Source organism: Oxyura jamaicensis, chromosome 5 (assembly GCF_011077185.1).
Source record: "Oxyura jamaicensis isolate SHBP4307 breed ruddy duck chromosome 5, BPBGC_Ojam_1.0, whole genome shotgun sequence".
NCBI lineage: Eukaryota > Metazoa > Chordata > Aves > Anseriformes > Anatidae > Oxyura > Oxyura jamaicensis.
Genome location: NC_048897.1, coordinates 6088692 through 6107072, shown reverse-complemented (window position 1 = coordinate 6107072; position 18381 = coordinate 6088692). Strand labels below are relative to the sequence as shown.

General features: G+C 45.2%; 1 protein-coding gene across 3 annotated transcripts in view; it reads left to right on the top strand.

The window, feature by feature from the left end:
* The window catches only part of PRR5L (proline rich 5 like), a 42817-nt gene extending 25781 nt beyond the window's left edge, over positions 1 to 17036 (top strand). For 2 of the 3 annotated variants that reach the window (XM_035326942.1, XM_035326943.1), the window contains exons 5-9: positions 1774 to 1831; positions 5005 to 5096; positions 8505 to 8645; positions 9074 to 9200; positions 14950 to 17036. In XM_035326942.1, coding sequence (XP_035182833.1) covers positions 1774 to 1831; positions 5005 to 5096; positions 8505 to 8645; positions 9074 to 9200; positions 14950 to 15332 — 801 coding nt within the window. In that variant the 3' untranslated portion in view covers positions 15333 to 17036. Of the gene's footprint in view, positions 1 to 1773; positions 1832 to 5004; positions 5097 to 6123; positions 6134 to 8504; positions 8646 to 9073; positions 9201 to 14949 lie in introns of all 3 variants that reach the window. The other variant, XM_035326944.1, reaches the window with a different exon arrangement.
* The last annotated feature ends 1345 nt before the right edge of the window (positions 17037 to 18381 follow it).

Here is an 18381-nt window from a genome sequence, read left to right as displayed (position 1 = left end):
TAATTTAAAAGGAACCTAAATTCTACGTTACTTTGGGAATAAGAATGTTCTAAATATTTTTGGTTTTGAATTCCAAAAAAAGAGGGCTCCTGCTAGCAGGACTGAATTAGCTTAAAACAAGCATGACCATTAACTGCTTCCCTCTTGGATGCACTGTACGATGTTTAACCAGCACTGCTACTAACAGAGTTTACCACCGGTAGAACGGGTGGTCATTCCTCCCTGTGTCATGACTGAGCTCTGGATTCACATAAGGGGATTCCCAACCAGTACAGTGCATCCGGAGATGTTTTCTTACTGGTAGGATGTATGGGGGTGTCTCTTTAGTCCCTTAGCCTCAATCTACTTGCAAAAGACTTTTGATTAGACGTATTACTTAAAGAAGAGCCCACACATTTCAGTGATACCTGATGCTAACAAGTAGGACTTGTAAGTGGAAAGGTTTTTTGCTTATTCTGGAAAGTGAAGTACAAGCAGAGAATATCATAGAGCAATGTTTTTTGTTTGTTTGTTTGTTTTTAAATATTTTTCCCCCTTCAGCAGTATCCCAGTTTAGTGTAGTTTCTGGTTGTAGGGAGGACACAGAGGTGTGCTGCTCGCTTTGCTTGGGCTGACTGGTGCTGTGACCCACTTGCGAATATCATGACCGACCCAGGCGGGTGCATGGTTACAATGGGAAGCAGTTCTAACGCCCAGAGCAGCTGCACAAGGGCAGGTCTGTGATATGGCAGCTGTCAGGAGGCCGCAGCACTGTGGCCGAATATTGTAAAGGCAGTGTCCATGGGGATTGAAACCAGATGTGCCTTGCTTCTAGACTGATAAGGGGGTTGAGAGGTGCAACTTTGACCAAGTTAGCCATTAAGAATAAAAGCCGGAGGATGAATATGAGAAAGCAAGAGACCTCTGAATATTGTGTGCTACCCTGATATTGAATCCTTTCAAAGGCTTTATTTTCTATCAGTATGATCTCTGTGGTGGGACTGAACCTTCTGGGATGCGGTAATAGGAGCTTCCGCAGCTCCTTTCTCTAGGATTCTCAAAGCATTTCAGAATAACTGTTTTTCCTAATGCTTTTGGGAGAACAAAAAGGTGGGTATCATTTTTTTTGCACCAATTTTCCATTTGGGGAAATGGGATCTGAATGCCTATCAGATATTTAGATATCCAGAATTACAGATATTAATTAGTTAATATCGTTCTGATCCATGGTAGTTAAGACTGTCTAGAAAGACCGTAGCTCCTGCCTCTTTCTTCTGCAGCTTGACACTGCACCCTGAGATGATTCAACTGCTCAGTGTAGGAAAAAAAAAAAAAAAGAAAAGGAAAGTAAAAAAAGCCTCATAGGAAGGGAATAGGTAGGGAAAGACAGAAAGATAGGGGAGCTGAATTGGCTTACTGTGTGGGCAAGCACTGAGCTAGTGGAAAGGAAGAAGAAAGTGGGACTTTATGGTAGCATTTGGCCTTTTGATCACCTCTGTCATATGGCTGAGATGTAGTTAACGGGGCTGCACTCTTAGGTTAAGAACCATTTTATCTTTTTGACTCCCTCCCCATGACCCAGGACAGGGTCTTCCTCCCTACTTTTGGCAAACAGTGTGCAAAACTCACAGTGAGACCAGGTCTGGTGGTGGTGCTGGGAGCAAGAACTGTGGCATGACTAATCATTGGATAACTGCATGTAAAGTGGGTAACATCTGAAAAAAACACATTCTTCCATGTTTATTTTAAATCTTGGAAAAGGCAAATGCGTGTCTCTCTCTTCTCTCTTGGCAGAACCAGCTCCTTGCGAAAGGCTTGCTGTTTATAGAGGAGAAGGTTAAGCTGTGTGAAGGCAAGTATAGAAAGAAACCTATTTTGGAGTGGGCTCATGGAGCACCCTTCTGAGTCGCGCTTTGGTGTTTGGCCAGAAGAGATGATATGCACGGCTGAAATGCCTGCAGCCCTTTCTGGTACTGCCTGAGAGGGTCACACAACCTCTTGGGGGCCAGGTTGCACTGCAGTCTGTGCTGCTTATGGATGGTGGGCTGTTTGAAAAACCATGTGGCTGAAGCCACATCAGCCATGGCTTCACCACAAGAGCAGGATTGTGGGTCCTGAGTGGCATTTGAACCTGAGCTCAAAGCAGTTCTAGGCTGGACATGTATCCTGTTGCAAAACTGTTCTGAGAGCCTTCTGCCTGTTATTTCTCAATGTGATTGGCAGCTCTGCAGTCTAGCTGTTTGCACTCTTGGAAGTATGATTTTGCTTATAGCAATACTGTGTCATTATGCTTTTGAGAGCTGAACCAACAGGCCTTATGTAAATGTAAAGAAAAAATGGCCACTAGGATGGGAACGAAATCCTCCAGTAAAGAAGCCAACCATAGGTGAAGTTCTGTTCAAACCACTGGGGCTCAGACACTTGCTACCACAGAGCCCATGGACCAAGGCCAGCTTGAAGCAGCGACTCTTGGGGGTGGCTGTGGGGGGAGTTAGTCATGTTATTAATGGCTTGCTCAAGCAGAGAGTGCTGCTCAGAGCATGGCTTTATTCAAAACCAGGCTGCCGTCTGATTTGACCCAGTTTTGTAGCCTGTAGGGAAGATCCCTTGCTGATCGTCAGCCTGCTGTATCTGGGTCATTAAATGCCAATAGATGCTTATAATCTTGTGTCATTATTGGTGCTGGATTCCTCCGCACTGTTCTTCATCGAGTGAGCTCTCCATTTGGCCAGCAGGCTGTGGGACTGGACCTTGATGGAGCTGTACAGTTGCCAGCCTTCTGCTTGGTGTATGCTTCTTGGCACAGACTCTGTAATGAAGGGAAGAAAAGCAGATTTGTACATTTTCATGAACATGGGTGCCCATCCTGCTGGTGCCAGCTCCTCAGAAAAGGCACCATCCAGCTTATCGTAGGTTTTGTTTTACGTGTATTCATATAAAATTATTCTAATTTCTGCTTTAGCATGAAGAAAATTGAGTTCCGGCCTGCAATAAGCTGAGAGCAGCCCAGAAGTAGTTTGCAGCAGCTCAGGTAGATTGGGTAGGATAAGATGTCCCAGGCAGACAGAAAAACCCCCTCCTATGCCTCCTTTTTGTCCCCAGTTTGAAGTGACACTGGAGCCACTTTACCTGTGCAAGCTGGCATCTCTGTAGATGACGACTCTTGTCACCTTTCTTTCACGACACGTAGGCTTGTTCTAGGTCTTGTGGTCTCAGCAACAAGAACTTGTACACACTTCTCAGCTTGTGCTGTCTTCCTGGAAAATTTCTCCTGTCCCAGTACTCAATGATGGAATCATGTTCCTGATCAGGGCATGGCAATGTTTCACTGTGTCTGTTTTTCAAATCTCATCCTCTTATTTTAATACAGTTTTTCTTGATACAGTCTGTCACAACCTCTTTCAATGCCTGTAGGATTATGATTTCTTGAAGAAATAAACCATTCTCTGTTCCCCTTCAGAAGGAAAAGGAGTCTATGCCATTTCATTGCCAGCTCCACATACCAAATCATTACAGTCGTGGGGAGGAGACAGAAGAGAGAGAAGTTTAAGAATTCAATTCATCTGTTTACTGTTGTCTTTTTCATTTATGGTTGGCAGTTTCTGGCAGTGGGTAGCTGTTACGGGGGTGTTGGGTAGGTGCTTGTGTGCCTGGAGCTCCAGTTATGAAGCTGGTGTCGTATCTGAGAGATGCTTCCCTCTCAGCCCTCCTGCAGTCAGTGAGGTCTCTGCTCGAAAGGAAACATCTGCAGAACCTGGTCCTGCTGTCTCTGCCCTCTGGCTGTGTTGTACACAACATGACCCATTGTCAAGCACACTGAAAGCCCCCATGGAAGTCTCCAGGTGGGGAAAACACTTCAGCACGTAGTGATAAGGCTCCATTGTGTTGCAGTTTTATGTGGGTTCCAGTTCCTCATGTAAGCTTGAGGCTGAGACTCCAAAGCTGCCTTGAGCATCTGCTTCCCTTGCTGCTCCTTGAGTCTTGACTATTTGTGAGATCCATCTAAGGCTCTGTGAAGGGTGTCCTGGAAAATGATTTTGTCTGAAAACTTATGTTATTAAATGTGGGTCTGTATTTGCACCTGGAATTTCTGGGGATTTTATCTAAAACTTGAAAAAATACTGCAAAACTTTGTCCTGTGGGGTTGGAAAAATCCCCTAAAAAGCTCAGAGTTTTTTTGGGCCTAAATGCTGAGAAACATACAGCTCTGTAAGTCAAGCCTACGAGAATATTTTAAAACATCTCTTCAAACTATTATATTCAGTAAAGCATTTTTTGTTAATAATAGGCTTTTGACCACAGTTGTATTCTTGTTATGGGAGTCATGAGTTGCATAACTTAGTCTGCCTTCATTTTAAATATCCACTTATGTTTGGGGATGTTTGTTGGAGCCAGATTCACGTGAGGGGTAACCACAAATGGATTTCACTTGGGAGCCTTCCAAATTGCCACGTTTGAGAGGAGAAGCCCTGAGAGGAGCACGGTGGCTTTGTGGCTTGTCAGAGCTGTGGGTGAACAGCCTGCAGGAGTTCATGACTTCTGTGTCTGTGCTTGAGGCTGCTGAGATGGTGGAGAGGGGTTGGCTCTTATAAATGGTCTGACTTGGTTGCTGCAGGACAGCTAATGCTGGCTTTCATACGCAGCTGTTAGCATGCAGCCATGCTCCTGTGCTAGTTTAGTAATTAGCTAATTTAGAACAGCGAGTCTACCCAGTCCTTTGCTGAGGAGGTAAAGCCTCCTCTCGTAGTCATTCTTCACGCTGCTGTTGGAACTGGTCTCACGTTTTGCTCAGAGCTGTCCTCTTTGCAGTAAGTGACAGAGCAATCCATGGTCGCAGCCTGGTGTCTCTGTCAGTGAAGGCAGAGTTTAGCTGGGTTATGTCGGCTTTCTGGGAGGAAACTGGGAACATGAAGGGTGGGTTTGTATCTCTTACCTGGGGACACACAGAGTAGTGGGAAAATTCAAATTGTTTTTAGTGACCCTATTGCTAAGACTCTTTCTTGCTCCCAATCTCTGTTTGTGTAGGTGAGGATCGCATTGATATCCTGTCTGAAATTTGGGATCACTACTTTACAGAGACTCTTCCAACGCTCCAGGCAATATTCTACCCTGTCCAGGTAACCTCAATTAAAATTCAGTCTTCAGGTGAAGCAATGTAACAACAGTGTCTCCTAACAGTGCATCAAAACTTCTCTTCTGTTTCAGCAGTACTGTTTGTCTGGTGGCTATACAGGTCTCAAAATCTTTAAACTACATACCTGTGCAGAGTTTGCACAAGTCAACATTAGTTATCTGAGAAAGACTGCTAAAATCAACCAAGCAAACCCAGCCTTTTGAGCTGAGTTTATTCCCATTTGTCTATCCACTCTCTGTTCTTAGCTAAGCTTGTACACCGAAATTATCAGACTGTTCTTTGTCTAGATTTTCGCTCTGGACCATTTACAATTGTAAGTTCTTCCATTTTTAAATCTCTGGAGCTCTGTTGGTGCGCATGACAACACTGAAAACTTGTCTTCAGAGAAAGAAATCTGAATACTAGAACAGAAACCAATGTGTCTGCCTTGTCCAAACTACTTTTGGAGGGCTTATATCCAAGCTGTACCTTTGGAAAATCCTTTTTTTTTTTTTTTTTTTTTTTTTTTTTTTTTTTTTTTTAATACAGGGGCAAGTAAACTTCTGGGTAGAGGGCAAGTGAACAACTTTATGTAAGACCCATTTACGCTGGATATTTTACAGCTGATTATTCCATTGGAATTGTTGAGCTCTGTCACTTTTTCCTGTAGTTTTGGTCAGGGTTTCCACACAAGCAGTCTGAATACCTCCCCAGTCTATTTTGATCTTCTGTCCCATCAGAGGAGAAGCAAAAATGTATTTCATGAGTAGACTGACATTCTGAGAAATGCTAGCTGCCTGCTCCTGACTTTTTGCCTGTTCCATGAGATGTGCTTTCTGAAGCCTTTTTAAAAATGTATTTATAATATTATTTTTCCCTTGTATTGTTTGAAAGGCAGCAGGTAAAGCTCAAAGGTTGCCCTTTTTCTCTAATCCTATTAAAGCTGGCATTTCCTAAAAGAGCAAAGGACTTCTGTAAAGACAGACACTAACCTTTTTACTGTGTTTATTTTTATTCTTTCCTTGCTGCAGATGCTTAAAGGTAGGTGTTTGGCAGCTCAGACTGCACAATTATAATATCCTCCATTTTTTTTTTTCTCCTTTTGCAACTAACTCCCAGTCATAGAGTGACCTGATCTATTTATGTAGGGGTTTGTCTGCACTGCAGCTCTCTGTGCACTGTAGAAACAGCTGAGCTAACTGTGTGCGATGTCTGCAGATGCTAATAATTCTTCCACTTATCAGAAAAATCTTCTCCAGTGCTATTAAATGTCTCTAATGAGAATCTGAACAAAAACTACTGCACAGTTGGTGCAGCTTTTGGAAGTAGCTTGGTGGTGGTGGTGATGAAACCGTGACAATGGGATGCTGAGATTCTTTGAAATCTTAACTTTCTTACTGCATCTGCATTGTCACAAAATCTGTGTCCAAACTATTTTATAGAAGCTCTGTAGGTAAGGACGTATTGTTATTTTCTAATTGAGGAACTGAAAGGTTACAGACCATATATTTAAAGCTTTGCAAGCATTTAAGTCCTACACAGATGTATGGATTTCAACACCCTAAATAAATACATCTAAGAATCTGACTCGAAGTAAGGTGCCTTAGGCTACAACAAAGGGAATTGCTGGTGTCATGAGAAACCAAATCATGATTGCTCTTAGTCCAGAGCAGTGCCCTGATAACAAGGTTGGCCTTTTCCTACAAATAAGATGAGTCTATTTATCTGGTGCATCACCAAATGTAAAAAGAGGACATCTAGCAAATCCCTTTCACCAAGCTGCAGTTCTCCATGAGCTACTCTGGTAGCTGAGGAAGCCTTTGCGTTGTTGGTTCCCCATCACCTGTGACTCCTTTGCTGTAAATGCCAACACCAATGTAAGCATTTTGGTGTGTCTTCTGTGATCCCAGCACTCTCCATTCAGAATGAAAGTAAGTCAGCCAAACTTGTGAGTCTGTTACCAATGGTAGTACCTAGAAGTAACTTCCTAACTCAGCTAAGTTTAAACCTGAGGCTCAGAGCTGTTGCAGAAATATGACCTTTAAGCAGCCAAGTTGGTTAAATTGCAGTACAGAGGGAAACTATGTAAACAGGTCACTGACTTTTATATAGTTTCAGCTGTTGATGTAACTACCTGGTGTGGAAAAAGAATAGCAAGTCTTGTTTTGCTTGGCACAGGGAGATGTTTGCATTCTGAAATGGGATATGAACTTAATGGGACTAAACTGCATGATATAAATAAAGTGTGCAGCTGCTGAAATACAGTTCAGAGATATGAACCGGTCTTTTCTACACCTTGATGATTCCAAACATGCAGCGATGGTTTAAACAGCAAAGTGCTTTTACTGTGGCCAAGCTGCCTGCCAGACCACTTGCTCTAGGTCATATTTACATATTGATGATGCTGTTAATTATGACATTAAACCCATTATAAATTAATGATTAACTGGTGTTAATTCCTTCCAGCTAAATATTTGCCTCGATGGTTGTGTTATGGAGACTATAAAATGGCTCCAAAAAGGAGCGCAGGGCAGAGATTAACAGGCTGGAGAGAACTAGGAAAACTCTTCAGGCTGGAAAGTACTGGGCAGGGCTGGGAGGAAAATTTCTGTGTTAAGTGGGGCAAGAGGAAGTCATATGTACGTTAAGTCTTACAGAAGGAAAGACAAACACCAGAATGACCAGTGGAGTCCAACAACGTCTCAGTGTGCTAAGAAAAACTGCAACATCTTCATCTGTTAACCCTGCTCACTTGTGTTGTTGATGCTAAAGACCACAGAACATCTTGTGGTGGAAATTAAATCTATTGCTTTCATTATCTGTCCATTTTCTTATTTTATTTTTTAAATTTTGTTGGTACAAGCAGTCCAATTAGCTTCGTTCTAGCCTAAATCCTAACATCTGCAGTGGACTGCATTCTGGGTTTTTGTCTTATCAGCAAGGTCTAAAGTGCAGGTGTTGAACAGAAAGAGGATCCAACACAGACCAGAGGTAGGCTTGGTTAAGGAATATTCTGTACCAACCTCTTTCTATACCAAATCTTTTGCAGTTTCTCAGCTCCAAGTGTCAAATGCACCAGCTGCATTTGTCTTCAGATGTTTGTGGCCAGATTTGCTGTCAGTTGGGTTTCATGAATATGCGGTCTTTCAGTGAAATACAGGTCCCTTTTTGGCTTCACTCCAAACCTAGTGGCACCTCAGATGAGGTGTTACTCCTTTCAGAATTTATGTGGGACAGAGACTGAGTGGGAAGCTACCAAAGAGTACCAAAAGTCCTCACACCGAACTGGGGGGCTTCACCACAGCAGCAATGGGCAGGATAGGCCCTTTCTGTCTGTGTGCATGCATGCATTGGTGTGGTGCTCCCATGGCCCTTTACTAACTCTTGGGTTTTTGCCTCCTGTGTTTTTCAGGGTCAGGAGTTGACTATCCGTCAGATTGCTCTTCTTGGCTTCAGAGACTTGGTGTTGCTAAAAGTGAAGTTGGAAGAAATTCTTCCTCTGGTCCAGACAAAGCTCCCAGCTTCCATTGTCCAGATGCTGTTAATTCTGCAGGTGGGGAGCCTCTCATTTTCTTCATCTGACTCCAGTAGCGATTCTTGTTCTCATCTAGCCGAAACAAATCTTGGGAGGGAGAATGGAGAAAGCAGAGAGTGTAATGAATGGGAAACTGTGCTTGTTTGGGAAAGGTAAACATAGAAATGAGAGCTGAATTTGAATAGTTAATGCCCTGAACTTTCCTGGAAATGGGTAAGGATATTTCTGTGAGAGGGACAGGCTCTGCTCTTTTGTGTTTGCATTTTCCTTGTACCTTGTCTCCCTGGCCAGGAACAGTCCCACAGATTTCCACATCATCATCTACCAGCTTCTCTGAATGCCTCTTTGTGCCCTAGTTCTCTTGGTTTGTCAGCTTTGTAATGACCCAGTGAGTCTTACTCCAAGTCACGTAAGGGTAACATTGGCTTTTCATGTTTGAATTTCAGAGTGTCCACGAGCCCACTGGCCCTAGTGAGGGCTACCTACAGCTGGAAGAACTGGTCAAGCAGGTGGTGTCACCGTACTTGGGTTTATGCGAGGATCACAGCTTCTCTGGTGGCACTTGCTTGCTTGGTAAGATGTGTGTACCATACACAAGCTCTTTCAAACACTCTTATTGGGGTACATATGTCAGCTAATGTGAGGCAGTGCACATCTGTGCTAGAAAAGGAGGCAGTGCAAGACTACAGGAGAGAGAAAGCAAAGGTTAAAGCACTCCCAAGAAGGTCCTGATTAATATGTTTCTGAGGCCCCACCACTGCCCACACATGCAAAATCTCCCCTCTTTCTGAAGGCAGTTGGGATTTTAAAGCTGCTCTCTCTGGTCCATGCCTGATGTGCTGCCCTCACCCTCTCTTGCTGGTGAGAGATTGCACCCATTCCTTGTCTGCCGGCTCTCTGTTCCTGCATGCTAACCTGCATTGACTGCCTCAACTCCCGCATTCACTGCTGCACCCACCACCCTTCACAGCCAGCTGAATTCTTGTTTACTCATCCTGAGAGATTACTTTTGTGTCTCTTTTTTTTTTTTTTTTTCCTGGAGTCTTTCTTCAATCTGAGGACACTTTAAAAATAAAATCTGTATTTAAATTGTGGATAGATGGGGCTAGGAGAGAGAACTGGCACTGCACTTCAGAAAGGGGGGTGCTTACTGTGGAAAACTTTAGACATAATCCAGGAGCTCTGCTCACAATTATGGTGAGCAAGAAAGATCAAGCAGCTAAGAAATAGTTATGGCAATGCTGTTTTGGTAACCATGAATATTTAAATGGAGCAAATGTAGAAAGGTCCAGTCCCCCTACTATTTTGCGGCACTTTATAAGCTTGGATATACTCATGACAGCCCTAAGTTAGCTGAAGACATGCACCCTGTCTTGTACTATGCCTCACTAGCACAGGGTAAAGGATGGTCATATGGTAGAAGGACTTGTCAGGACCCAGATGATCTGTGTCAGCTCTTGTAGTTGTTGGGCAAATAAATAAGATATCTTTTATGCAAAGATATCTTTTATCTTTTTAACATGGTTAGACTCTTCAGCATTGAGTTGCAGACCTGATCTGAGGCTAGATCTAGACCACAAACCTCCATAAATGTTGAGCAAATTTGTTTGGCTGCTTATGGATGCCTGCATGCTGCTGGGAGAGTGTGAAGTGTAGCTGCCTGATTTGTGCTGAAGTTCCTAGCCATCCTGGATTTCTGCCAGCTGAACAAAGCACTAGTGTCATGAAACAAAAATTCACATGAACTGGCCTTGTAAAGTTTATGTGCCTCAAAATCATTATGCTTGCTTTGATTTTAGCTCTGATGTATTTGTGTATATTTCCAGGGTGGCCTTTTGCCCCTGCTCCACCCTGTGCTGAGCAGAAGGAAAGAAAAAACTTGTGTTTGCGTTACACAGCATTGACAGAAGAGCAGCACCTTCTGCAGATAATCTTGTTGTTTTCAAAGTGCTCCTGTGGTGGTCGTTTCTTTTAATAACTGCCATTTCTCCTCAAATTTCTTTCTCTTCCTCTTTCTATCTTTCTGTCACCTTTGTGCTTTCTCAGAACAAGTTTATTTTCCCACTGGGCAGTCAGTAATGATGAGAATCCCAGTAGGTTCCTTGCCATACAGTGGCTCTGTAGCATCTCATTGGATGCTGTGAGTCCAAACTGCTGTCTGGACCGCAGCCTTCAAGATGCACGGGTGTTGGGAAATGTGAATGAAGAAGGTATCATGTCATGGCTGCAACTAGACACAAAGCTTCGGCCTTCAAGGCTGCTGTATGTTAAACTTGATTTAAACTGAGAGAGGAGCGCAGCAGGAACAGGTGTGAAAGGGAACAGAGCAGCTCGCAGAAGGCATTTGAAGAAAGCAGCCTCCCCAGTTAAAGTAACAAATTACAAAGTCAAGATGGAGCGTGGGGAAGAGAGCTGTATCCCCAAACCCAGCCCAGGTACCAAAGGCATGTTGAACTGTGCCCTGTTTTACCTCTGAGTTCTGTTGCTACCACTGCATTGGCAGAAGCATTGGGATGTAGTTGTTTCAGTTGGTTTATGTTCCTTTTGCTGTACTGTGGTACTCTCCTCTTATCTACCTTCTTGTTTCTTCCATGTAAATAAGCCACAACCTGCATTGTAAGGGTGGAGTATGCTGGATGGATCCAGTTGTCTAAGAAAGAATGTTTAAAGTACAAATGGGGAAGAAGATAAAACATTCACCCTATTTCCCCTATGTATTAAACCTAACATTATTGCTGATTTGAGTTTGCCTGCAAAAAATCCCTGAAAAACTGCATGACAGTTCCCTTAGGAGAACATCTTTTGTGGCCATTGGCAAGGGGCACAACAGTCCCTGAGAGGTGAGATGACTTCCTTTCCTCTAGAAGCCCATGGGAACCCAATAATTAATGTTTGAGGCTGCCAGTCTGTCTGCCAGCTCCTTTGCCTTCTACACCACAATGTGGTTGTGGTTGAACTTCAGTCACGGAGCACGCTGGAGCATAGCTCTGGGCAGTGGGGTTTGGGAGCAATAACCTGAGATGCTTTTCTCTCCAGAGAACTACTCTGAGGAAGATTTCAAATGAGAAAGCTCCTAGGACAAGACCAATGTGCTTTGTCAGCACTCAGCTGCTTTGTGCTTCTTTTCCTTTTAGACCTTGTCTACCTGGATGGAGTTCTGTGCATTACAGCTCTTATGGTGACTTGGTACGATGCATACGTAGCATTACAGAGGTGAGGCAGTGCCCTGCTGCATAATGAGATAAGAGAGAGATAAAGGACAGGTGGCTTGCAGAAAACAAAGCTGGAAGGTATCACATAGTCTGATGCTTCTTGGCCATCAGTTCATAGCTGGAGGTTGTGCAAGAGCTGCAGGCTGTTTTAAATTTTACAGGGAACTGTGATTGCTCTATCAAACAATTAAAGGGGGGAAAGTAAAACAATAAATGTATATTCAGAGGTTAGCTTAATTTTTAGCTGACTCTCATCATAAAGGATTTTACCTTTGTTGCACAAAAATCATCTGTGGATATTTTTTCCTCAAGAGTCTGTTGACTGCAGGCCTTATATTTGGCACTGGAAGGCATTGCTTAATGTCTTAAAAATATCTTTGCTGTTGTGGGGAGAAAATACCACATGTGGATGCACGTTCATCCTGATTCATGGGTGGTTTTGCAAGCTCAGCTGCCGTGTGCCTTCTCTGCCCTTGCGGTGTATCTGGGTCATGGTGGTTCCTTCAGTGTCATGGAGCTTGGGACCTTTGCTTTATTTCTGCAGGCAGCACAGTACACCTGTTCCCATGCTGGTACAGGTCTGGAGGGAAGAGTGGCATCTTCTGCTCTACTGTCCGTGTTCCCTTCAATACCGGCAGGTTTTTGCAATCTGCTCATCCAGATGCTGGTTAGATTTCAAGCGCTGAATGATGTCAGCTTTTGAGGCACTGACTCAGGCATCAGCTCTGTACAGTCTGCTCCGCAGCGAGTGCGTGTGTGCACAGATGCTCACATGTGCACGAGTACACATGTGGTGTACAGGCCTTTGAACTGACGAATACAGAGCAGCTGGCTGGAGTGCAAACTGCTGCAGTAGGTGATGTAACAAGGGACACTTGTTGACCATTTTGCCACAGAAGCCAGGGATGTACCAGAAAAGGATGTCAGGACCAATTTTCCAGCTCACGTGCAGGCAGGGTAGTCAGGCTGGGCAGGAGTAATTAAACGTTATTGCTTCCTTCTCTATGCTTTCTCTCAGTGGACTTTAATCTCTGAGGTCATCGGGCTTGGCTGTTTCAGCAGCACTAAAAGTTTACACACAAGCTGACATTTTTTTCTCACAGGAATATTTTTATTTATTAGGTGAACATCAGGCCATGGCCATGATTTTTCTTTTCCCTGTGTATCACAGCATTCTGGGAAGTGCTGCAAGCTGCCTCTGTTTAAATGAAGCATGTTTTCATTTTTAAATGTGTGGTGTAGGAACAGAGAAGAGCAAAGATCTTGCCTTTGCCTGCAAAACCTTCACTGATGGAGTCTGGAGAATTGGCAGCTTTGTCCACTGCTCAGTTCAGCTTCATCTCCTCAGACCTCTCTCACTAGCCAAGAAAACCTCTGCGTAGCTGAAGCCAAGGCAGGACAGACATAATGTAAATGTTAATTTGTGGAATGGGGCATTGTGATGGACACAACTTCAGGAAGCTTCTGGCCTTCCTTTATCCTCTCAGCCCCAGAGCTGAGCAGATCTTAAAGGTGGCTGAGCTCCTAACTAAGACATGAGGTGGGCACCTAAGTGCATTTAAGGGTCTCAGCCTGGATCAGTGATGTTACAAGTAAATAACTGCCCCCACCGCTGCCTGCTCTCTCCTGGCATCAGTACCTGATTTAATTCACAGCAGTTAGAAATGAAACAGCCCTAAAAAGTACTGAGGAAGCTGGAGAACCAGCCAATGACTCCTGAGTTACCTGAGTCTCGTCTATGTCAGAGCAACTTTTTGTGACCTGGGTGCAGGCAGCAGCAGAACACGCGTGCTGTGCACGGGGTTTGGCAATGCCAGTGCTAAAAACCTTGTCTGTGCATACTCCTACGTGCAGAATGAACCATCTTAATGAACGCAGTACTGAGAGCAGCGGGGTGAAGTGTTGTCATTGCCTGGCTGCTGTCAGTGGTGGGGTTTTGGCTGCTCATCCATTCTTCCCTGTAACAATATCAAGTTTGTTTTCTGCCTTTCATACTGATGCAAGCTTCCAAAACTGTTTCATAACCTTCAGCGGTGAGCGCTTTGCTTTGAATTTTGTTACTGTCTCTTATGCTTTGCAGTCTTGGGGGAAGTATTGTACATAGTCTGAAAGGCTTCTGACTTGAGGAAATGAGACCCTGTGCTTCAAGGAAGTTGGTGAGATACACACACAGGCTGGGAATGGCTTTGTCAGCCGCCCTGGGGACAAATCACAAGGAGTTTAACACCACACAGCGATGCTGCGTGGCGATGGAAGACAGGAGGTGAGAAGTGATGCTGTCTGATTAAACCTGCCAGGGGACCCAAGGCAAAAACCCAGGTGCCAGCTTTTCTTAAAATTTTCAGTGTCAGAACTAAAATGGTGCTCATGAAGCGGGGCTGGGGACCATGCCTGGGGCTCAAGTTTTAAACCAAGAGACTCGCTTGTCCCACTGAATGGTCTCTTCCCACAGACTGTTGTCCTGTGCACTGTGTTAGGTGTTTGCAGTGTCTAGCCCCAAATGCAGGCGTGTTTCAGAAGTGGATGAAATGTTCTTTTCCTTGCATGATCGTTAAAAAAAATACCGTGGGATGGTGCTACCAGCACAGCCTTTACAAACAGCCAGAGAGGCAGTGCAACGTAGGCATCGGGAACGTCATGTTGACACCAGCTGATGGCAACTCCTGAGAGAAGTTTTCCAGATAAAAGGATGGTGAGTCAGGTCTTCACCAAGTGTTTCTCTGGGAACCTGTGGCACGTAAATGCCACTGATCTTAAAGAACTTGCACGGGAGAGCTTCTGCTCTGTCCTCACCCGCTCTGTACGTAAGAGGAAAATCAGGAAGCTGAAGAAGGCCTCTTTGCTGCACCCGTTGCTTTTTGTCTTGCTTCTCTTGCAGGCAGCAGCTCTGCTGCCTGGCAGTGGAGTGGGAGGTGTTTCCTTACTGCAGGAGAGGCAGATCTCCTTTCCAAACCCCTGGCAGGATGAACTGCGGAGCATCTGAACTAGGCACTAGGACGGGAAACTCAGCGTGGCTGCAAGCTGAGTCCTCTCTGTTCCCTGTGGCCAGCCTCACAGTTCAAAGGCTTTGCCTGTGCCCTACTGATTGTTCCTGCTTCCTTCTCTTCCAGAGAGGCGGTACTCCAGATCCCGTCCTAAGGCTGGTGCACTGAATTATTCGTCTCACCTGGTGACGAGTCGGCAGCCCAGTGAGATGGCCCTGACGCCGTTGACAGAGCAGGAGGGGGAGGCTTATCTGGAGAAATGTGGTAGCATCCGGCGCCACACCGTTGCCAATGCTCACTCGGATATTCAGCTCCTGGCGATGGCCTCCATGATGCACACAGGAATGGTGATCGAGGAGTCAGACAGTAATGACAAATGCCTCCTCCTGCAGCCCAGCTTCAGCCACAGGCAGTGCTCCAGCGAGCCCAGTATTGCTGACGGGCCAGAGGGAGTCATGGCTGCAGGTAGGCAGGACTCCGCAGAGCTGAACTGCACGTCGGTCAGCTAGAAGAAGTCTCGCTGAGGAGAGGAGAACTGTATGCATGAAGCTGGACTTGTCGTCCCCGCTGGGAAAAGGGGAAAACTCACGTTTTGCTCCAGCCGTTGAAATGGCCTTGTGGACCTAATGTCTCTTTGGGAATGCTAGATCTGTTTTTCGTTCCTGTTTGTGATCGTTGTTGATAGAGGTACCAGCCTGCTCCCGAACGAGCACTGAGGGCTGCAAAGTTGAACATTGCAGTCTACTTTATATAAGGTTTCCTTCTGTTCTAGCCCAAACCTTCTGGCCTCAGGTTCCCTTCTGTTTTCTTGGTATGATATAAATTAGTCTCTTTCTGCTTTTCTCTGTCTTTCCTGGTTTCATGCTACTTGTTTGCTCTTTGCTCCAGCAGTAGAAAGCCCTGTGCTGAATGTTCTGGCTGCTTCTGGCACTGGAGTGGGAATGGCTGAGGACTGCATTTTTTTCTTTTTAAGTTGAACTCAGGGGTGAAACCACTTGTGTCTTGCAGAAAGGTCTGCTCAGATGGCTTGTGAGAGAAGGAGATCCCCTTTGCTTGCCTCCCATGGGCGTGGGTTTCAAGTCCAAATCTGAAGAAACCGGATTTCCCCCGCCCCGTTCCTGAACAGAAGTGAATATACATGGCATCTCAGACGAGCACTTCAAATGTACTTTATTTAGTTCCAGTAGTGTCTCTGGGGGGTGGTGGTGTAAATTGGGTGCAAAGGAGGGAGGTGTAAATTAGGGACAAAATACAGTCCTGAGCATCCTGGCACTAATTTTCTCTCCAAATGTTGGCAGTGTGTGGTTGGGCTGCAATAAAAGGAGAAACCTAAATGGATCCCTTCAGAAAGGCAATGCTCAGCAGTGTCTGCGCTTCTGTTGTGAGAGAGCATTGAACATTCTCCAGGCTGGGCCATCCCGATTCCAGACCAGGAGGTGACATACAGCATTTCATCCCTGGGCTGCGCTGCTGCTCCCTGCACGTGCAGATTTTGTGAGACCAAAGACAACCAGCTGGGTGCAGAAAGGAGCCTGTCTCTATAGTACATTCGTGAAGTGCTTCTGACCTCCAGTGGTATCTGGTTCAGTGCAGCGTTTCTCTTAAGGTAAAGCGAGGGCTGTTTGCAGTCTCTGTTTCTGTTTTTATTCTGAAGATCAGGAGTGGGTCCAGCTTGCCAGTGTCCGTGTGTGCCAGGCGCTGCAGCCCGCAGTGCCTGCTGTATAGCACCACTCGGCACTCAAATGCTGCTTCTATGGGAACAGAACCGATCTGTTCGAGCAGTCCCCTGGGATGTTCTGCTGATGTCTTGCTAAGCAGATTTGCAAGTGTAATTGCAGGCTTAGAGGTGAACTGAAATGCTGCCCTAAATGTCAAATCCCATTAAAAAATATGGGTATAACACCACTGCCACCAGAATCCAGTCCCTGTGATACTGACACAAATAAATCTATCCCGACAAGGAAGCAGAAGGTTAGGATGAGAGCCTTCAGGACGTTTCTTTTTCGCATGCTATGACATCAGTTACAGAGTTTGCCCTGCTGCTGTTGGGCATTAAGCACCCTTTGCTGCACTGAGAGCACAGCTCAGACCTGTCAAGAACTGGCCTTAGGAGCATGTGCAGCAAAACAGAAGCAGATGATTATTTTGTAACAAAGCATCTGGAATAGCAAATCATCGCTGAGCTGGTGCTGATAAACAAGGGTGTTGCTTTGTTTCCTGTGGTTTGCAAGCCTTGAGATACTTGGAAGGGCCTGCGTTTTCTTGTGGTCACCCACAGCACCCTTGCTACTGGCCCTTGTGGAAATGCAGCGTTCTGGTTGCTGGCTGTGCCTACGTGCTGAAGGACAGAGATATAGCCGAGCTGCCTGCCCCCTAGGAGGAGCACACACATTTTGGGGAAGCAGAAGACATGGCTGTAAGCAGTCTTTCTTTTAGGGGGATTCAAGATGAAATTGACTTTGTATTCCTAAATTGGACTGATAAGGCCAACTTACTTGATGTTGTCTGCCCCAGGATAGCTCTGAGTTGTGGTGGAACTGCAGAATATCCGTGGTGTCAGCCAAGCCCCGCAGAACATGCTGGTCTCACCTTGCATGGTCCTTCCAGCACAGGGCAGGTGGTGGCATCCTGCTCAAGAGGAATTTATTTGGCTACTTGGAGCCTTCTCTTAGCTGTGGTGGGACATGTGGGGAAGTGGTATCCTCGCAGCATTTCAGTTCATTCTTACAAATGCTTGTCTTCTCTATTTCTCCTCTCATTCCCCTTCTGTAAATACCCAAACCATTTGGATAAGTGAAGAGCGCCCTCTTTTATGATGAAAATAAGAATGATTTATTTATTTCCTGACCTACTCTTGGATCATCTCTAGGGCTAATAGGAATCCAGTCCTGGTTTTAACTTGAATTTCTTTTATTTTACGTGTATGTATAATTTGAGTTATATTGATTTTGTACCTGTTATTTTGCAAAAATTTGCACCGAGCCACTCTGAATCGTGCACTTCCCCAGTTGTTTTAATTTTTAGGTAAAATTAAAGTTAGTGGCTTTCCTTTGTAAATTGAAGTAAACAAAACTTGTTCTGTAAACAACACTGAGGGTCTGGTCCTGAGCGCTGCTTCTACAGGCACGTGGGAGGCACAAGCCTCTGCTGGCACCTACCAGCAGATTGGGTGCACCTGGAAGCCTTTGCAAAGGCTGCTGTGATGGTCACAGGAGGCTGGCACCAAAGGACCACTGGGGAAGACTGAGGGGCAGTTGGTCATCCTGCGCTCCGCTGAGGATGCTCGCAGCCTGCTGAGGCCAAGCCCCTGGAAGCAAAGAGCAGAGACTGCCCCTGGGTGAGTGCAGCACGAGAAAAACTTTCATTTTGCATATGGGTATCTGATCTGGCGTTGCACCTCCTCTCAGCTCACCGTGTTGCACAGTCACGGCAAGGGTGCATGGCAGATCTTTGCTATCCTGTGTTTGTCCACTTTAGAAAACCTCCTGAATAAGCTGTCAGGATGGGAAGAAGGCATTTCTCTCACCACTTACAAAAGCCTGTGTGTTACTTTCTAAT